The sequence below is a fragment of the Xiphophorus maculatus genome, chromosome 7, assembly GCF_002775205.1.
Source record: "Xiphophorus maculatus strain JP 163 A chromosome 7, X_maculatus-5.0-male, whole genome shotgun sequence".
Taxonomy (NCBI): Eukaryota; Metazoa; Chordata; class Actinopteri; order Cyprinodontiformes; family Poeciliidae; genus Xiphophorus; species Xiphophorus maculatus.
The window spans coordinates 28,873,575-28,891,980 of record NC_036449.1 but is presented as its reverse complement, the minus strand read 5'-3'; the positions used below and the strand labels follow the sequence as shown (position 1 = coordinate 28,891,980).

Sequence of the window (18,406 nt, the reverse complement as noted above, 5' to 3'; positions counted from 1 at the left end):
CAGCAAGAATTAACTAAATCATTTCTGTCTACAAAACGGCAGAACAATGAGAGAGAACTTGTTCAAGAATGTTTTATTACTTCAAGTATAGAAGAAAAGTGAACAGTGAAATCACCTGTGCTTGTTCATAACTCATTCTTGAGTTTTCATTAAGGTTTGTTTCATTTTTAAATGTAGAAATTATTGTTAGTCTTAAACTTCTACAATTGCATGGTTTATAGAACAGGAGTGAGATAGTGTAAATAGTTCATAGGCAACAACATGTTTTGGAAGCTCTTAATTTGAAGGAACCGATTTTAAAATATTTATGAGACATTAAGGCATCACTTAAGGCACTAAATGGGCCAGAACACACAAAGTACTAATTAAATGAACTTAAGACAAGTTAAAATAAGTATTTCAGGAAGAAAATTAGATTTTCCTTGGTTGTTAGATGTTACATTTGTATTTAACATTTTCTGGCTGTTGCTACTTGAAGGTGATCAGATACTCAGGATAGGCCTGGGTGTCATGAAACACTACAAACATGCTGGGGGTGGCCATATCGTCCACCACACTGTCATACATGTGGACACTGGAGCCTCCTTTGGTTGGTGGAGCGACCATTTTTGGTTGTCCCTTGGTGTAGTCTCCTGTCAGCACTCTGCAGACGTACATAAACTTTTCTCCATTCGCATTGGGCCTAGAGTACGTGTCTTGTGCAGAATAATTAGCTTTAACTGCGAAGTAGGAACCGTTTCCATAACAAGCAGCTGAAAATAGATCAGTCAGTGTGTAAATATGTGACATAGTTACAGAAGTTCTCCATTTTAGATAAACAACATGTCAAAAGCTAACACAGTAATTAATTATGCTGCAAATACATAATACAGTGCTGCTTACAGGTCTTGAGTCAGTCTCCATTTTCTTAAGTTTTGCCTTAAAGGACAATTTACAGACTAATTTACACCTTTAGGTAATAGCACTACAATATATCATTTAAAACTTGATCAGATTTCAAAAACTAGGATAAAACTACAGAGAAATTTTTGGTTAAAAGTTACTGATTCAGCAGACAGATCTCTTGAAGACAAAAAAAATGCTGAAAGTCTCACCATTTTGTCCTGCATAGCTTCTGTTGAAGCCACGTTCATTGATGATGGGGACAGTGTCTTCAGTGGTGCCGTGGAAGAGACGTTTCTCATTGTTCTGATGATTATTTCTCTGCTCCATTTCCTGTTTTTTGATCTGAAGGCTTTTCCACAGTCCAGGGTTCTGGATCCTTTCAATCTAAGACCAGAGAGTGCATTATTTTAGTGCTTTATCCAACTTCTTTGTTATCAGATCTTTCCTCGTGTTTGTGCTGAACATGTTTCTCCATGTAAGTCAGATGCTTTGGGGAGAATGCCTGACGTGCCAGAAACCGTCCCATTTCCAGGATTAGGGAACTAATGTCCCAGCAAGATATAGAGCAATTCATCCAGGCGTTTATCTTTAGTCACATTGATTACTACAACAGTTTCTTCACAGGTGTGCCTCAATATCAATCCTCCATCTGCAGCTGATCCAGAACGCTGCTGCTGGTGTTCTCACTGAAACTAGGAAGATAGAGCGCATCACCCAGTTCTATTGTCCTTACACTGAGAGAATAGACTTTAAAATACTGTTGTCAGTTTATAAATTACTGAAAGGCTTAGCAACACAATACGTTTAAAATCTGCTGTTGTTGTATCAGTTTTCTCTGTATCTCCAGAACCAAACATGGAGAAGCTTTCAGCTTCTATGCACCACAAATCTGGAACAAACTTTCAGAAAATGGCAAAACAGCTGAAACACTGAGTTTGTTTAAAACAAGGCTAAAAATCCACCTGTTTAGAGTTGCTTTTGATTAGTAGTAACTAGAACACTGAACAATGTAATTGATGTGTATTTGCTTGATGATTTTGATGATGGCATGTGACATAATAATGTTTATTGCTTGTTTCATAACTGGTTACTGTATTAGGTCTTCATGATGTAAACCACTTTGAACTGCCTTGTTGAAGGCTTGCTGAATGGGTCACAGAAGCCCAAGCTGCAAATAATTTCAGCCCGTCCCAGCTCGAGATTTGCACAGAGGGAGTGTGGGCTCAAAAAGAAGATTCACTCTGCTCTAAATAAAATACATTTGTTTACAACTCAGTATCGGTACTTCGACAAGTGTTTGAACTGAAGTACTTGTAGTTGTGTTCTGTCTGATACCGGTCTTTTGTCTGGAAAATACTGGTATCGGGACACTCCTGGGAAAATAATCACAGTCTCTCTGTTCAATGCTTCTCCCATCACTTCATCACTACATGCAAAGGGTCAATACATAATCCATAGGGTCAAAATTATTTAAACACAGGTTCATATTTCATTATGCAACCAGCACAAGCAGGCAATCAGCTTACATGGCTGTTGAGGCCAGATAAAAATAGCATAAATAATATTTTAAAAAATCACAATAAAAAAAGAACACTACAAATTATGTTACCTTGGTGACGGTTTGATTACATGTGGCTTTGAAGAGATTGATAACTTCTGTGTACTCTGAAGAAGTAGCAAGGATGGGGACGGCATGACATGTTTTTCCAGCCGGCATGGCATCCCAAAACTCAGGAACATCGTCACCTATAAAAAATAAAAACATATTATTGTCATTTCTTCAAATACTTTTGGAAAAGGAAAAATGTCGTAATTTGTAGCACACAAATTAAACACCAGTAAGATCAGGTATTACTCTTTTTTTCTTTTTTTTCAAACACATATATTTATATATGTATATGTGAATTCTTACTAGAAATTGCATTGGGTTTATTTCAAATGCAATAGACAGAAACAGAGAAGAAAGGGAGAAAGGTGGGGAAAATATTTAAACTAAATAAAAGGAGAGGATAAAAAGAAGCCTGGAGAAAACTCATCAACACCCTAGAAGTCTGCCTCTACAGCTGCAGAAAGAAAAAAATAAAACCTAGAAACCACAGCAACAACAGCATATAATAGAAACAGTTATAACATCACTAAGAAATACACAGCACAAGTTAATACAAGACATGTTTAGTGTATCAGAAAACACCTGAATCTTTGACTTCTAAAGCTTTTTTGCACTGGAATGACTAGGCTGGACCAGTCTGACCACGGTAGCCCCAGCCCTGTTGTCCCTGGTTTTATTTGCATTGAGCAGAGAGCCACATAGAAAGTAAGTGGGAATCGTCATATTAAACAAATTCCTGCAGAAGCTGCAGAGGTTCTCCCAGAGTCCTGAGAAGAATTTCCTCAGCTTCACCTTTGACCTCAGTCAATAATAAAATCTCATCTGAACAGGGGTTGTGTTAACGGGATATTTTCTGACTTTGACCATTTTTTTAAAAACAGTGACAGGAAAACCTGTAAGTCAGGCATCATTTTGACAGATTACAATTCACACATGACCACCTTGTGGCAGAAGCACCAACATTTTCAACTTTATGCATAGAGTACATAGGGCAGAAAGAGCTAAATCAATCAGTTAAAGTACCATCTCTGACCTGGACTCTGAACAAAATGCCTCTTGAATCTGGGAGCTCACAGTGCGTTGAGGAATTATGGAGGCGTTTTAGTGCGCCTGATGCAGCTGAACCGCTGCTGCAGGATGTTTTCCTACTGCCCCTTGTTTTTGAGTTTTGCCGACTTTTAATCACTTCCATTAGAGAAATGTTTGCTGATTTGTAAACTTTGGCTGAAGTGGTGTTTGTCATCATCATCATTATAAAACTGATGGATCAAAATAAATTATGATGGGGATTTCTTTGATGCCACAAGTCAAAATGACAGACATTGACAAGTTTTGCAATGAATCTGAAAAAATAGGCCACTACAACAGCAAATGAACCAATGATTGGTTGACTTCAAACTATTCCTGTTTGGCCGGACCGAATGGAACCACTCTCTCTGGGTTCCAAAGAGTGGGGTGGGAAGAGGCTCTAAGTGTTAGTGCAAAATCACCGAACCCAGCCCAGCCCTCCAGTGCAAAACGTCCTTTTACATACTTTGGGGGCAGAATGTGAAACAGCATACTAGTTATGGCTCTAATACCTTGTAGTTTGTCAATTCGTCTTATTTGGAGGATGGTTCCCTTGCCGTCAGTGGCTGGTCCTTTAGGCATCTGGACTGTATAGTCTGAGCCATGGATGGTAACTTTTAGAGTGGGTGTTGCTCTCTCCAACGCATGTTCAAGCTCATAGTTGGTCATCTGATCAAAACTCTGATATAAAAGCCCATGTTGCTGATACTGCCACTCTGCCACAGTGGCTACCAGCTCCAATTTCTTTTTCAGCTCTTGCTCTTGTCTCACCTTCTTCAGCATATTAGCTATCTCCTGATTGGCTCGGAGCACGTCTTTACTGAGACCTTCAATGATCACAGAGACTTGACCATTAGTGATTTGATTTTTGATGCTCACACCCATCTTCATCTGGATGTTAATAATGTTCTGACAGTCTTCAGAAGATAAGTTCAAGATGTCGTTGTCCGCTATCTCTGTGCTGAACTGTTCATCAGATATCAGGTCATTTATCTTCTTCTTGGCTGCATCTACTTTGGCCTGTGAGGAACCACAGATATGGAAGACAGCAGGCTCCACTTTGACAGTCTTGATATCAGACACCTTGTTTTCATGTTTGTTGTCAGGACTTTCTGATCCAAACACTGTAAGAATAAGAATATTTTGAAATAGAACTTCAGATAAAAACATTATAAAGGCAAAACTCATTTTCTTGCCATACTTACATTTTAGAAAAGGTGTGACAATATGCTTGGCCCAGAATCCGCCTTTGTCCTTTGGTGCGGTGACATTTCTTTCTTGCATGCTGCTGTGGAAATCTTTCAGCATCGGTTGCTGGAAGATGACTATCCTGATCAAAGTCAGGGAGCTGGAGGTGTTTTGGCTGAAAACATCAATCACAGCATCCAACATGGAGTCTGCCACCTGTTTAGCCTGCACACCGCCTTGATCTGGAAACAGGCAACACAAGTGGTTGATGGCTCAAATCTGCAAATTCAAAATGTTCCGTCCCACCTATAAAGGGTTAATTTAAGACTCATCCTTGAGTGCATTAGAAAAAGTTTAACATGTTAATCCAATCCAATCTATACAGTCAAATACTTTTGATCCAAACAAATACAAATGATGAAATGCAATGAGAAGTCTCTCTGTTGGTCCCTTAAAACCAGGGTTATCTGGTATCTAAGCACTAAATCTACAATAAGCCAGATCTCCATATGTCATCAAAACGAGATGAGCTCATTTTGGTGTATGCAACAAACTCTTTGTATTAACAAATTCTTGAATCTCTTAGTAAGTCTTACCTGTGCCCAGGGCAGGAAATGAAATAGAAGTGTAGGATTTCTTCACACACATTTGGAGTGCTTCCTTTACAGAACTGTGGATGTCTGGCTGAACGACCAGGTGGAGAATCTTTTTGCACTTTAGGTTTCCTGGTACAGTCATTATAATGCCTGGATTGGGCTGGGAACCTGGTGGGGTTCACAATCACAATCTAGTTACAGAACTAAATTAACTATAAACTAAGCATGCATGCTATAAACAGGCAAGTGTTAATGTTCTTACCAAGATATTGGCATTCTTCTAAAACAGCTACACCAGCTGCATCCAGAATAGCCTTGGATACTCCTGGGAAGGTAGAGGAAGTGAAAGGTTTGAAGGTTTTGACAACCAATGTTTATCTTCATAATATAGTTAATCCAAAACTATGTCTCCTATACTGCTGTATCTGAACTCCACTGAAAAAATTAATCAAAACATCAAGCTAGGTACCGTACATCTCTATTGAGTACTAAAACAGCAGATTATACCTCATCCTCACCAACTCCAATCTACATACCTAACATCCGATATGGTGGTCCGGACATTAGTTCTAAACCTGTAACTAGACTTAATGTTATATTGATATACCATCAGTCTACCAGGTTTTAGGAGAATATTGATATTCCTCCTCCTAAAGCCTGAGGAAGAATTGGGTTGGAGACCTCTGGTGTAACTAGATTTGACTGAATACTGATATTTACTTGCTTTATTTTACAAAATATGTACAGTACCACCTATTTGTGGTTTAGTAAATGCAAATTTTTTGTGGAACATAATTCAATTAATGGGCTGCACAGTGGCGCAGTTGGTAGAGCTGTTGCATTGCAGCAAGAAGGTCCTGGGTTCGATTCCCGGCCTGGGGTCTTTGCATGTTCTACCTGTGCATGGTGGGTTCTCTCCGGGTTCTCCGGCTTCCTCCCACAGTCCAAAAACATGACTGTCAGGTTAATTGGTTTCTCTAAATTCTCCCTAGATGTGAGGGCGTGTGTATGGTTGTGTGTCCTGTATGTCTCTGTGTTGCCCTGCGATGGACTGGCGACCTGTCCAGGGTGACCCCGCCTCTCGCCCGGAACATTAACTGGAGAGGCACCAGCACCCCTCCTGACCTCACTAGGGACAAGGGTGTTAGAAGATGGATGGATAATTCAATTATTTGGAGAAAAATTGCATCATTGTGTATTTTTTTCAAGAGTGTTTCTCAAGTATGTGAAAGAAAATGCGGCTTGGGAAGCTGAAATAGCAAGGCACGATGCTACTGCTGGTATTTGCAAAGCAGCCAATCCAGGAAAGCCATTTATTTTCCTTGATGCTGATTAGTGTGTATGATATGGCATAAAATTTATATCACAATATATATTGTGATATAATGTATCACAATGTACATTGGGTGTGGTGGTAACGACATATATCACGATATTATTTGTTTAAATCTTTCAATAGAAACAAAAAAATCACACACTAATTGTCAGCTGCATTGCATTTTATGTTAGTAAAACAAATAACTTGTATTTCTTCTCATCCACATACCCTGCAGATTAAATTTTTCTGCCCCTGGTATGATTGTTTAACCCTCCTGTGGTCTTAACTTAAACTGTCATTTAAACCCAATGAGTTTTTCTCTCTCTGAGTTCAGGGTTGCGCTGTGCACTTTTACAAGTTTTTAATATTTTTTTTGTAGTTTTGGAAAGATCATCAGACCATCATTCTGGCCCTCGGTGCTTCCTTCTTGTCTAACCATGACATTTTCTATGTTCCTCCTGAGCATCGCGCTAAGACCGCAGGAGGTTAAACCTGAACCAGGTCCAAATAATTTACGTTTTTTGAATTTGCCTTTTTAACAAGCTCTTCCTTGCGCTCCCTGCCATGCTGATGCTACCTGATTACGTCATCAATAAGCATTTCCATGGTTAACTGATAGAAATTTGTCCTACAATAGAGATCTGCAGTCTAACATTTCGACTGTATACAGTGTATATTGCGCATTCCTAGTGCTGATTGGTTGTACACTAAAGAGCAGTAAAAAGGAAGATCGTGAAAGTTAGCTTCTGTGGTCGTGCCAAGATGGTTTCCACTGTACTCTCCTGGAGCTGAGAGTCCTGTAGGAAGATCACTTGGAAGAAGCCTTTGAGAAAAAGCTCTCCAAGTATGCAGGGTTGGTCAATGGCTGTAAGCAGGCAGGTCAGAGAGCAAGGTGCTTCCTAGTTGAGGTTGGTTGCAGAGGTTTTGTGGCTCGCTCTTTGGCCAAAGCCATGAGTAGCCTTGGCATCAAGGGAGAATCCAGGAGGAGAGTCATACTTAGCAACATCTGAAGTGTGGTGGCTTAAGAGAGGACAACCATGGTGTCAATGTAGCCAGTTAGCCATCATGACAAAATGTGGACTGGACAACATTGTGTACGATGTTGAAAGACCTGAAACACCCAGTGATTCCAGGAACATCACTGATGATGTGTTCAGTAGCATCAGTGGATGAATTTGCACATCATGTTTGAACTGTAAGGACAGGGGTGGGCAACTCCAGGCCTCGAGAGATACTTTTAGATGTATCTCTACTTCAACATACCTGCAGGACTCTGGAGAACTTGACTGCACTTAGGAGGTAATTCAGCTATTGGATTCAAGTGTTTGATCAGGGAGACATCTAAGAGTTACAGGACACCGGCCCTCGAGGATCAGGATTGCCCAACCCAGTGTAAGGAGATTTTGATCATTTTTTAGAAGGAACCTATAGTATTCATGGAATTGAGCTATTTGTTGGCGGCTGCATACCAGGGTTTCACTACATCTCTGACAATTAATTAATATCATTATGGAAGTGTACAGTATATGTTTCATGCATTCTGGCTATTCATATTTTGTATGACAGATAAAATCACATATAAACTGATTTACCTGAGGTGAGAGTGAAGCTGTCATCTGAAGAGTTAACAATGACATCAGTCGTCTCCTTTGTTATGTCTCCAGTTTCTACCTGAATCGTCACGTTTCCCAGTTTAGTCTCGTGCTTTCCTGAACTGGAGACAACTTTAGAAAATTTGCCTGCCAGTAAACCAGACAGAATAACAAATTAACCTTGAAATTAGGCAACTACCCAAGACTTGTGGAAGTTAAACTACATTAAACTGCCTACTTGTACTTTGTGAAGAGTCTGCAGGTGCAGGAACTGTTGTTGAAAGACCCGGGGCACTGGGAAACCTCTTCTTAAATTCATCTGTAAATATCTGCAAAATTTGTTTGATACTTTATTATAATAGTCATTTCTCATGTGAGTTACAAATGAATTACAATAGATAGAACAAATCTTTAAGTTCTGCTATTAATCCACTGATTAACTTCAGAGAGGACAGTATAGTAGAAAGAAGCACCTACAGATGATACTTCAGAGAAATGCTACAGTATTCTTCATAAATTCCCAAGTATCCATGAGAACGTACATGATTAACTCAAATTAACACATGTAAGTTCAATTTCCTAGATCCCGAAGCAAAAAAATGTTGTAACTCTGAAGAAATACTATAGCTATAGTACTAGGATATTGTAACATTCCTCTTGATCATTTCTGCATTTGATCTTGCTGTTCAGTATATTCTAAACTGCTTCTTAGCAAGTTAATATGACATTGATTGTTATTGTTTGCTTACCTGAATAGTCTCTGCATCTCCAGGATAAAGAACAACTGCAATCTTCTTAAGGTTCTTGGATTGTCTCTGGCTGCTGAACTCCAAGAATTTATCCAGCATCAAAGTGGCAACAAGATTTTTTGGAAAACCCAGGTTTCCGGTACCAACAGCTGGGAAAGATATAGACGACAAACGAGTTTTCTCCGCCAAATCCAAGCAATCTTGAAAGATCCCAGCTAGAGTCTGAAAGACATTTTGTAAACCAGATTACCTGGTAGTTTCATTGATTCAAAAATAAATTTAAAACGTTTTACACTATGAATGTTACAAAGGCTCAGGTGTTGATTACTTTGGACTGGGAGAGGGAGGTGCGCCACCCGGTGGCGAGTTCGTCAATAGCACATTCAGCGGCTGCAGAGGCATTATAGCTCTGGGAGACACGCAGCTGCTGCTTACGGTTTCGGTTGATATCGATATGGGTTCTTGACTTACTGTGAGTAATTGCTGTTAAATGTACCAAGGCAGTTCATTTAGTAGTTCCGTCTGTATTACATGTTGATGTTGTATTCGTAAGAGTCGCCGGTTTATTGCTACCTTTTACTAACTCCACGTGGGTTAGCCTGTTAGCTATCGGTTGTAGCATTCGATATACGTGTAGTCAGTTTGTGGCCAGCAGATGTCACTGCGGCAACTTGTACTTGATAATGTGTAAGGTGAAGTAACGTGGGCTTTATTTCTGTTAGATTTAGACCACATCACCTCACCTCCACATCCAAGCATCTGCAACTCCAAGCCTACCTTCTGCTGCACATCTGTACTATTGCTGTAACAACAAATAAAGAGAGATTCTCAAGCAGGAAATCCCCTCCTCAGTTTGTCCTGATCGACACACAGTGGCGAGTGTAAACATTCCACCAGCCTCAAGTTTAAAACGTAGAACCTTCACTACAATGAATATGATGTACCTTTTCAGCTGTGCCTTGGCCATTGTCCCAGCTTGAAGCAATTACATGGAAAACTTGTTTGCTATTCAGCTTGCAGCCGTCTGTAACAACAATCTCGCCTGGTGATCCACTGGTTTTCTGGCTGTGTACCAGCTGTTGAAGTTTGGGTCCAGCCGCACTGAAGATGGCGTTTGAAATCGCCCCTCTGTTCAATATAAGATCTTCTGACACAGTGTTGACAATTACCTCTGTCTGAAAATGTGGCACAACTTAATTAAGATGTGCAACTTCATTTTATTTTGTATGAAAAGAAAAAAAACAATAAATTGTAATGGAATTGGTCAAGATAATATTTCTGTCCTCACATATTATCTACTTCTTTAAGTCTGTAAAACTAGAGAGGTAGACTGAGTAGTGAGGCTGTGAGGCTCTCATACTTTACTAACAGCGTAAAGTACAGAACAGTGAGTTTAGACAAAGAAGAAGAAATTCTGACAGGATCCTAAGCCTAATTAAAAAACTTAAAAAAGCTAAATAGTGGTCTTTCATAAAAGAATAAAGACTATCTGCTAAAAGAGCACTGAATCACACAGAGTAATGAAATTAGCGTTATTAGGTGCCACCATCAGGACTAGAGAAGCCTCTTTCTGCTTTCAGAATATCTTCCTCTTTCTACAAATGACAGACATAAGGAGGACACACTCAATTTTAACCCTTCATCTTTAAATTAAACACTGAAAACCATGTATATTTACCTTGGCAGCCTCAATGTTTCCCTTTTTAAGAACAATGTTCAAGCCCTCTTTGGTCTGCCCTCGGCACAAGCTTGGGTCAGGTGGAACTAGCTTGAGCAATGAAGATTTCTGACTAACTTTAGGGATAGCATTTTGAGATGAAACACTAACTCCATGATTTCCAAACTCCTGCTTCACAGCATTTTCCAGACCAAGAGCAACACTGTCCTCATTGTCCACCAGATGAATCTTCTTCAAGGTGTCATCATACTTCTCATCACAGTATTCCTTCACTGCTCTAGTAATGGTAGCTAGGCACAGATTGAGTGGGAAGCCACGATTTCTGCTGATGGCAGGAAGGGCCACAGACACACAGCCACACTTTTCAGCTTGTTCTAAGCTTTCTTTAACAATTTTTTTCAACTGGCCCTCAGCCCTCTGTGGCTTTGCTTGATCAAAATAGGGTCCTACGGCATGGATCACCTTTTTGCAACGAAGCATTCCTCCAGCATCTGTTACAACACAATCTCCAGGTCGGAGTTTTCCTTTTACAGAAATTATTTGGTCACATTCAGTCTGCAACTGAGGACCTGCAGCTTTAGAAAGTGCCAAAGCAAGACCAGAGGTATGTTTCAAGTCCTCAGTAGAAGGATTGACGACAGCATCCACAGAGTAACTGCACATGTCTGCCTTGGAGACCACTATTTCCACTCCATCACTTGTCTGGACTTTGTAAATGGGTTGTTGTACCTGTACTAAGGCAAAGTCGTCTTCTTCATTTGATTTATCAGCCAGCTGAACCAGGCAGTCAGTGTTACTCTTAATCAAGGAAGTATAAAGTTGTTCTTTCTCCTTAAAGAACTTCTTGACTCCGGGTTTTATGACTTTAAAACTATCAAACCACACAGAAGCTAGTAAAGCTTTGACTATGGTCTTGCAATCTTTCACAGCAGATCTACAGCCACTTAGGATGATTTCCTCATTTCCAAAGGACACTTCCACCCCTTCTAGTTGCTTCAACAAGGTTGTCTGACCTTTCAGGTACTCAATGATGACATTTGCCTTAACAGCAACAAATTCTTCAACATGCGCATTTTCTGTTATAAAGTCTTCTAGTTCACTGCTAACTTTGTCCACACTGTCCTTGTGACCGGACACCACCACTTGCTGTTGATGAGTTATGATCTGAACTCTCATTCCTGACCCACTGTTTGCTTTTTCCTGCTGATGGACCAGCTGCTGCCACTCCGGCTTCTTCAGGACTTCAAGGTCTTCAACTTCGATGTATTCAGATTTCAGAATTTGGCTTAGATGGTCTTGAGCATTCATTAGATCCTTGTCAGAAACAGCAACAATCTGCACCCTCTGTGGACTGATCTCCAAGGCTGCTTCTTTGCCATAGGCTGTTAGAAGTATATCGGTGGCCTCCTCTTGTTGTTCGTCCTTCAGCATGTCAAGCAAAAACTCATCTACTTCTAAATTCTGTCGCTTTAATCCTAATGTTGCGTTGCTTATCACCTGGGTTGCATTAATAATCTCGTCCACAAAGCCAGTTACTTTCAGAGCTTGCTTGTTTTGGTCGTATGACATTTTGAGTTCTGGGTACACTTGCAGGAGTTTATCCTGAAGACCATCTTGAGAAAGGATGTGGAACATTGATGGTGACACATTGATCTCTTGAGTTTTACTTAATTTCTCCCTTCGGACACTTTCCTTGATCCTGTCAAGAACGTCTGAAATAGGTTTCTTGAGTGTGTTGACATCATTCTCAAGGCCGGCCACTGAAAGGACACCACTGGTTTTATCAGAAACTACAACAACATCTTCCTTCTGCAGTTTCTCTTTAATCTTCTGCTCAGATTCCTCCCATAAATCTGACTCCAGGGAGAACTTTAGTGTTTTGAATTTTGACACAGCCTGAGAAAAGGTTGCTTTCACAGTGTTTGCCCACTCTTTGATGATGACTTTGGCATCTTTTTGCTTCAGTAATGAGGGCGAGGCACTGAGGCGGACAGCAGTCTGCTCCAGGGTTATGTTGCAGAAATGTCTTTCCAAGTCACGGCCAACGGTGTCCAGAGCCGCTTTGTGGTTAGCTAGGTATCTGAGGACAGCGTTGTCAATGGGCTCAGAGATGGCAGCAGGAAGCTTTGGTGACGGCTTATCTTTCCCATAAAGTGCTACTCCCAAAGATTTGTAGAACGGATAGACTTTGACTTCTTCCTTTTTTATCTCATGCTTCTTACCCAAGACTTTCTTAAAATCTGTGGATTAAAACATAAAGTTACACTCCTTGACTCACTATTGGTATCAGCCGATTTTGTGAATCATAGAGCATGTAGTTAGGATAAACTGTAATAGGCAATGTTCACACTGCAGCCTGAAGTGGCCGAAATTAAAAATGTTTGCTCTTATGTGACCCGTTTCTGATCTTTTCATTATTGTCTGAACAACACAGATCTGATTTTTACAAATGACCCAGGACACTTGGATATATGGTCCTAAATCTGATACGTAGGTGATATTTCCAAATGTGATCTGAGTGTACAGCCAGGTAGCATTCTTCCTTCATTGATACTTGATAAACATCAACATTCTGCATCCTCAAACGAGGAAGGCTGAAGAAAAACAACAACTGTGGTGCATGCTCATGTGGATTAAGTTGTTAATGTGCTGGCCATCCATGTTTACTTTCGCTAACATTGAGCATGCTCACTGTGTGTGACGTTATTGCGCCCTCTAAAGTGCATGTGGGACACTTTTAGTTTGTTTGCAGCTCACACAGATAATCACATACAAGTCGCATACATCTGGAAATGTGACCTAACGCAAAGAAGAAAATCAGATTTCACAAAAAGTTGGAATTGAACATCAAGGCCTGCAGTGTGAATGTAGCCATGTGGGGCAAGTGAACTACCTTGGTGCTTTTTAAACGTGACAACAGCAGACTGTTCAGCTTCATTCAGCTGAACATCTTCCACCTCTCCACCTTGATCTTCAAAGTAGAGGCAGAGGATGTCTTCGCTGCAGTCCGCAACTCCGTCAACCACAATCTTCTTTGTGGTCTCAAGGGGTCGGACTGATAACCCCTTCTTTGTAAACATCCGGATTTGCGGACATCTTTCTATGAAGTCAGTGGTATCTGTGAAACAGTTCCAAGCTAAAATAAGCAAAAGTTCCAAGTTGTTCATTTTACATTCATAAACTAAGTGGGTACCTTTTCCACTCTGGAAAGTGACAACAGCAGATGAGATGTCAGGGATCAGTTCCAGGTTGTAGTCCTGGGAGGCAGTCGGAGAGCTTATGTCTCTCAAAATGGACTCCACCAGCATTTCCAGGAATTCTGAGTTTACAGAATCTGGAATGTTTCCTAAAACAGCCGATTTGGAGCACTGCTCCTCATCATCTGAATCACCATCTTTGCCTTTTGGGCCTGTCTCACCACCATCCACAGGTTCTTGAATTGTTGACCGTTTGTCAATCCCTGCATGATCCGCTGTCATTGAAATATAAAAGATGATATAGTAAAAATCTGCTACAATGAAAAGTATTTTTGTATTATTATTTTGGTATTGTAATGACTCTTGGTAATTGTTTTTTGTGATTCACACATCAATTTAGCATGAAGACAAGACAAATGGGTTCATGGAATCACAAAATACAAATGTTTATTTATAGGCCATTTAAAGCCCGGGTATAATTTTCTCAGCAATCAGAGAGCGTTATGAGATCATTTCATTTAATGAAAATTAGGTGAGATCATTTCATTTTTCTATATATTGGATTTTTGAAAAATTTCTAATTAAAGCTCAACACTGCTGTCTCTCTGCATAACAATAATGTAAAGCCCAAAGTCAAAGGACACGCATTAATATCGTTTGCTTTTCTCATTTCTGAATTAAGCTGTACTGACCCTTGCAAAACCTTACTGATTTAAAGAAGCATATACATTCTTAGAGAATGACGGACATTCAAGTATTGTGTTATTGTGGTTTAAATCTTCTTAAATAGTCGTATAATAATCTTAGTGCCTGGTTTGCAAATTTATGGGAAGTGTTAGATTATTTGCACAACATCCATGGGACTCCATATGAGTCACTAAAACATACATGGATCAGAAACTAGAACCAGTTGTAATGGAGGAAAAGTGGCTGTAAACTGATCTGTGGAACTGAGTTGATTGTGAGGCTATTCAGTCTGTCTAATTCATGGGTCTCAAACTCCAGTCCTCGAGGGCCGCAGTCCTGCAATTTTTGGATGTGCCTCTGCTGCACCACACCTGAACAGAATAATTAGGTCATTAAGGCTCTGGAGAACTGATCTACACAAGGAGGAGGTAATTAAGTCATTTCGTTCTAATGTTTTGTACCTGTGGCACATCTAAAAACTGCAGGTCTGCGGCCTTCGAGGACTGGAGTTTGAGACCCCTGGTCTAATTCATGGAAGGGATGAAACACTCTGGTTTGTTGTTAGAATGTCACAGAGTTTTTCCCAAATAACCAGTTTAATAGATTCAATCTGAATCTATTAAACTGGGTAATACCCAGTAGGGTTAAGTATCTCAGTACTTGTGGGGTGGAGAGTCCTGTTTTAAGATCAAGCTGGAAAATGTTTGGAGTAAAACATAATTACACCTCCAAACCTTAATATCAAAAATCAAAACGGTCTCTTTCTGGCAAACCGAAAATAACACCCAGTATGAACAGCTGCAAGTACTTTAAATCACCAGTGAATATTTCCTGTCCATCCAGAAAGTAGGTTTCATGTTAATAACTAATACACATGTTTACTCTGTTACATGTTTATCCAGCTTCACGCTCATTTAGATTTAGTTACGGTACATCGTGCTTCATGTACTTGCATGCAGGTACACTTATAAAAAAGGTTTGTTTGAATTTTAATTAAAGCATAATAATTAATAGACAGTTCTATGTATTATTTGTTTGTAGACTTTTAATTATATCTCAAGAACAGATGCAGAAAATGTCTAAATTATAAAGTTAATTCCATCATTATTTATTGTTAATTAATTTCACATCAAAGAACAGATATTTCCTCCACGGATACTTACACTTTTTGTTGCCTTCATCAGATGATTCCCCCTGTTTAAAATAAATATTACAAATATTTCAGACTTTTATGTGCTGGACAATAATGATGAATTTTACATTTAGGGTCTGAAATGTCAATGGGTTAAACTTCAGCGAGGTCATAAAAAGAGAAGTTTATCCGCCTACACAAAATGAAAGAACAGCAGCATGAATGAAATCAGGCAGAACCTTCTTGGATTCTGATCATTTTCATGGTTTCCAGTTAACAATAAAAACCCTGCAGGGCCAGATCTTCTTTATTAGGAGCTTGGAGTTTAAACAGAAAGCAAAGAGTTCAAAGGTCAGGGGCAAATCAGGTCAGCTTAATTATACATGAATGGATCAGATAATCAAAGTCATAAAAGTAAACATAAAATGAGCTTACCGACTGACAGACAAAAAATAAATAAATAAATAAATCATAACCACAAAGAGAAATATGTCACAACATGTTTACAGAAGCTATGAGTTTGTTCTCTGACGCTGCCAGGTCTTTCATGTGAAATTCAGGTTAGATAAACTTGCCAACAATTATTTCAAAAATAATTAGTAAAGCAACACTCCTATGATAGCACAGAAACTTGTCTATGAGTCAGATTATTAACTAATTTACACTTTTTAGCTCTCACCTGCTTCTGTTTTCCGTCTGAAGGAAGGCGGACTGCCATCTTTAACACTCCTTTATCCAAACTGATTTGATGCTTCTTCTTGCCCAGGACATTTTTCTGGTCTGAGGGAGAAAACTGGGTAAATCCAGCAGGTTTTTACTCAGGACTGATCAGAAATCTGACAGTCTGGGACTCACCCTCCTCTCTGCGGAAGCGCAGCAGCGCAGTTGAGCTCCCGGACTCATAGTCCACCTCGCAGTCTCCTCCGTTGGACTTTTTACTCTGAAAATATTTCACCAACTTATTTTTAAGTCTCGGTGTGTTGCTTTCTTCCAACTCCACCAGAACATGGAAGGCGTATTCCTCCGCCATGGTGCTGGCCTCTCTCCTTTCTGATCTGACTGAACTCTTTCGGTTTTGTTTCTGTTGAAACGACGGGAGACGGACGCAGCTGTGGAGCTTCACGGGATTGGCGCAGAAGGAGTCAAAACAGGAAGAGCGACATGTTTTCTTCGTTTATTTTGGAGACTTATTAACTCGAACTAGCAATTCAACCAGTTAGAACTGGTCCACACCCAGTCCCAGTTTCCTTTCAGTTATTCACTCGGGACTTTCCAAGCCAGGCAAGGTAACTCATTGGGGCCTGCCCACAGCAATGCATAGGGAGAGTACTGACTGACTTGTGAAACCAAGTTGGTGGACTCTTTGGGAAGGTCTCTCTCCATGATACTGGGTGGCTGCAGTCACCAAATTCCTGGCTGACCCTGGGGTGGGGGGGATGTGGCAGTGAGGCTTGGTGGATCTTCTGCATATCGTTGTGTGCCTGCTGTCGGCCTATTTCCATGTTGGACAGATAGATGGTCTGGGTGGCTGCTCAGGAAGTCAAAGCTGTGTGCTGCTGTAGGGTGCTGAGTGCTACAAAGTGCATGCTCTGCTCAACATTATAATTTCTTATGAATTCCAGGGGACAAATTAGTACACGCGTCACCACTAGATGTCCTTTTTGTAGAGCAAAAGATTTCTTGACACGTTGGCAACCAGCTTCATATTCTGTGCCTGGAGTGCTGAGGCATGACTACACAACATCAAGACCTGTGATAAAAGAAGCAGGTAGTTTTTTCTTTAGACACTTTAGGAAATTGAAAACTTGATCATTTGTAGCAGAATAATTAAAGACCAGTGACATCAAGTATGAAATTATTAAGATGCTTCAGAGGCAGATTGTGGAATAAATCCCAACATATGGTTGTAAGACCTTGATTCTGTCAATTTGTCTTATCTGCAGGATGTTTCCCTTGCTGTCAGTGGTTCGTCCTTCAGGCATATTCACAATATAGTCTGAGCCATGGATGGTAACTTTTACACTGGCTGCTGCGCTTTTCAGTGCATCCTCAAGCGTGTAGTTAATCTTCTGATCAAAACTCTGAAACCGAAGTCCTTGTCTGTTCAACTCTGACACATGCAGATATTCTCTGTGACACTGCATTAAGGAGAGTGAGGAGGGCGAGTTCAGGAACCTGGCGAAGGACTTTGTTGGGTGCTCCTATTAGAACAAACTTTTGCTGAATGCAAAACTAAAGGGGTAGTGCTGGATTTCCACAAACACCGCTTATGCTGCATCATTATTGATGGATCAGAGAACCTGTGATCACAGCAACCTGCAGATCCCTCCTGCAACTGACTTGCAATATAGTTTAGTGATAATCGTCTGCATGAATCAGTCTACCAGCAAACTGTTGCCTCCTGGTGACAGAACAGTGTTAAAACTGCAATTAAGTTGGAGGAGAGACTTGATTAAAGTACAGTCAAATATTTTGGTGGCTTTCATTCAAGAAAATATTCAAGCTGTGAACCTAAACAGATTTATGTGCTGGTGACTAAATAAAAAACACGAAGCATGGAGAAATGCTCAGCCTGAAAACTTTTATGGTTTTAAGTGACGACAAAAAGCAGGTAGACACACCTTTTCTCCATGGCTGGAAAAACCAGATTCCTGTTGAAAGGAATGGAAAGCATCAAAGATGAATGATTGTTTACTTCCTTCATCAT

General features: G+C 40.1%; 1 protein-coding gene across 1 annotated transcript; it reads right to left on the bottom strand.

Moving 5' to 3' along the window:
- Window positions 1–57: 57 nt before the first annotated feature.
- Window positions 58–16,817, bottom strand: LOC102221531 (poly [ADP-ribose] polymerase 14-like). Its single transcript, XM_023336243.1, has 17 exons — window positions 16,555–16,817; window positions 16,379–16,479; window positions 15,731–15,761; window positions 13,877–14,155; window positions 13,577–13,801; window positions 10,684–12,923; window positions 9,950–10,180; window positions 9,006–9,227; window positions 8,495–8,585; window positions 8,257–8,403; window positions 5,609–5,671; window positions 5,347–5,514; window positions 4,768–4,992; window positions 4,075–4,686; window positions 2,495–2,631; window positions 1,095–1,269; window positions 58–752 (listed from the first exon to the last, which is right to left on the bottom strand). Exons 1-17 carry the CDS (start codon window positions 16,727–16,729, stop codon window positions 469–471), a joined length of 5,406 nt encoding a protein of 1,801 aa, XP_023192011.1. The 5' UTR covers window positions 16,730–16,817; the 3' UTR covers window positions 58–468.
- Window positions 16,818–18,406: the final 1,589 nt, after the last annotated feature.

Coding starts and splice junctions, on each gene's coding strand:
- LOC102221531 (XM_023336243.1), bottom strand. CDS start 16,729: ATGGCGGAGGAATACGCCTTCCATGTTCTGGTGGAGTTGGAAGAAAGC. Junction 15,762..16,378: donor CAGACGGAAAACAGAAGCAG/GTGAGAGCTAAA, acceptor TATTTTAAACAG/GGGGAATCATCTGATGAAGG. Junction 13,802..13,876: donor CACTTTCCAGAGTGGAAAAG/GTACCCACTTAG, acceptor ACTGTTTCACAG/ATACCACTGACTTCATAGAA.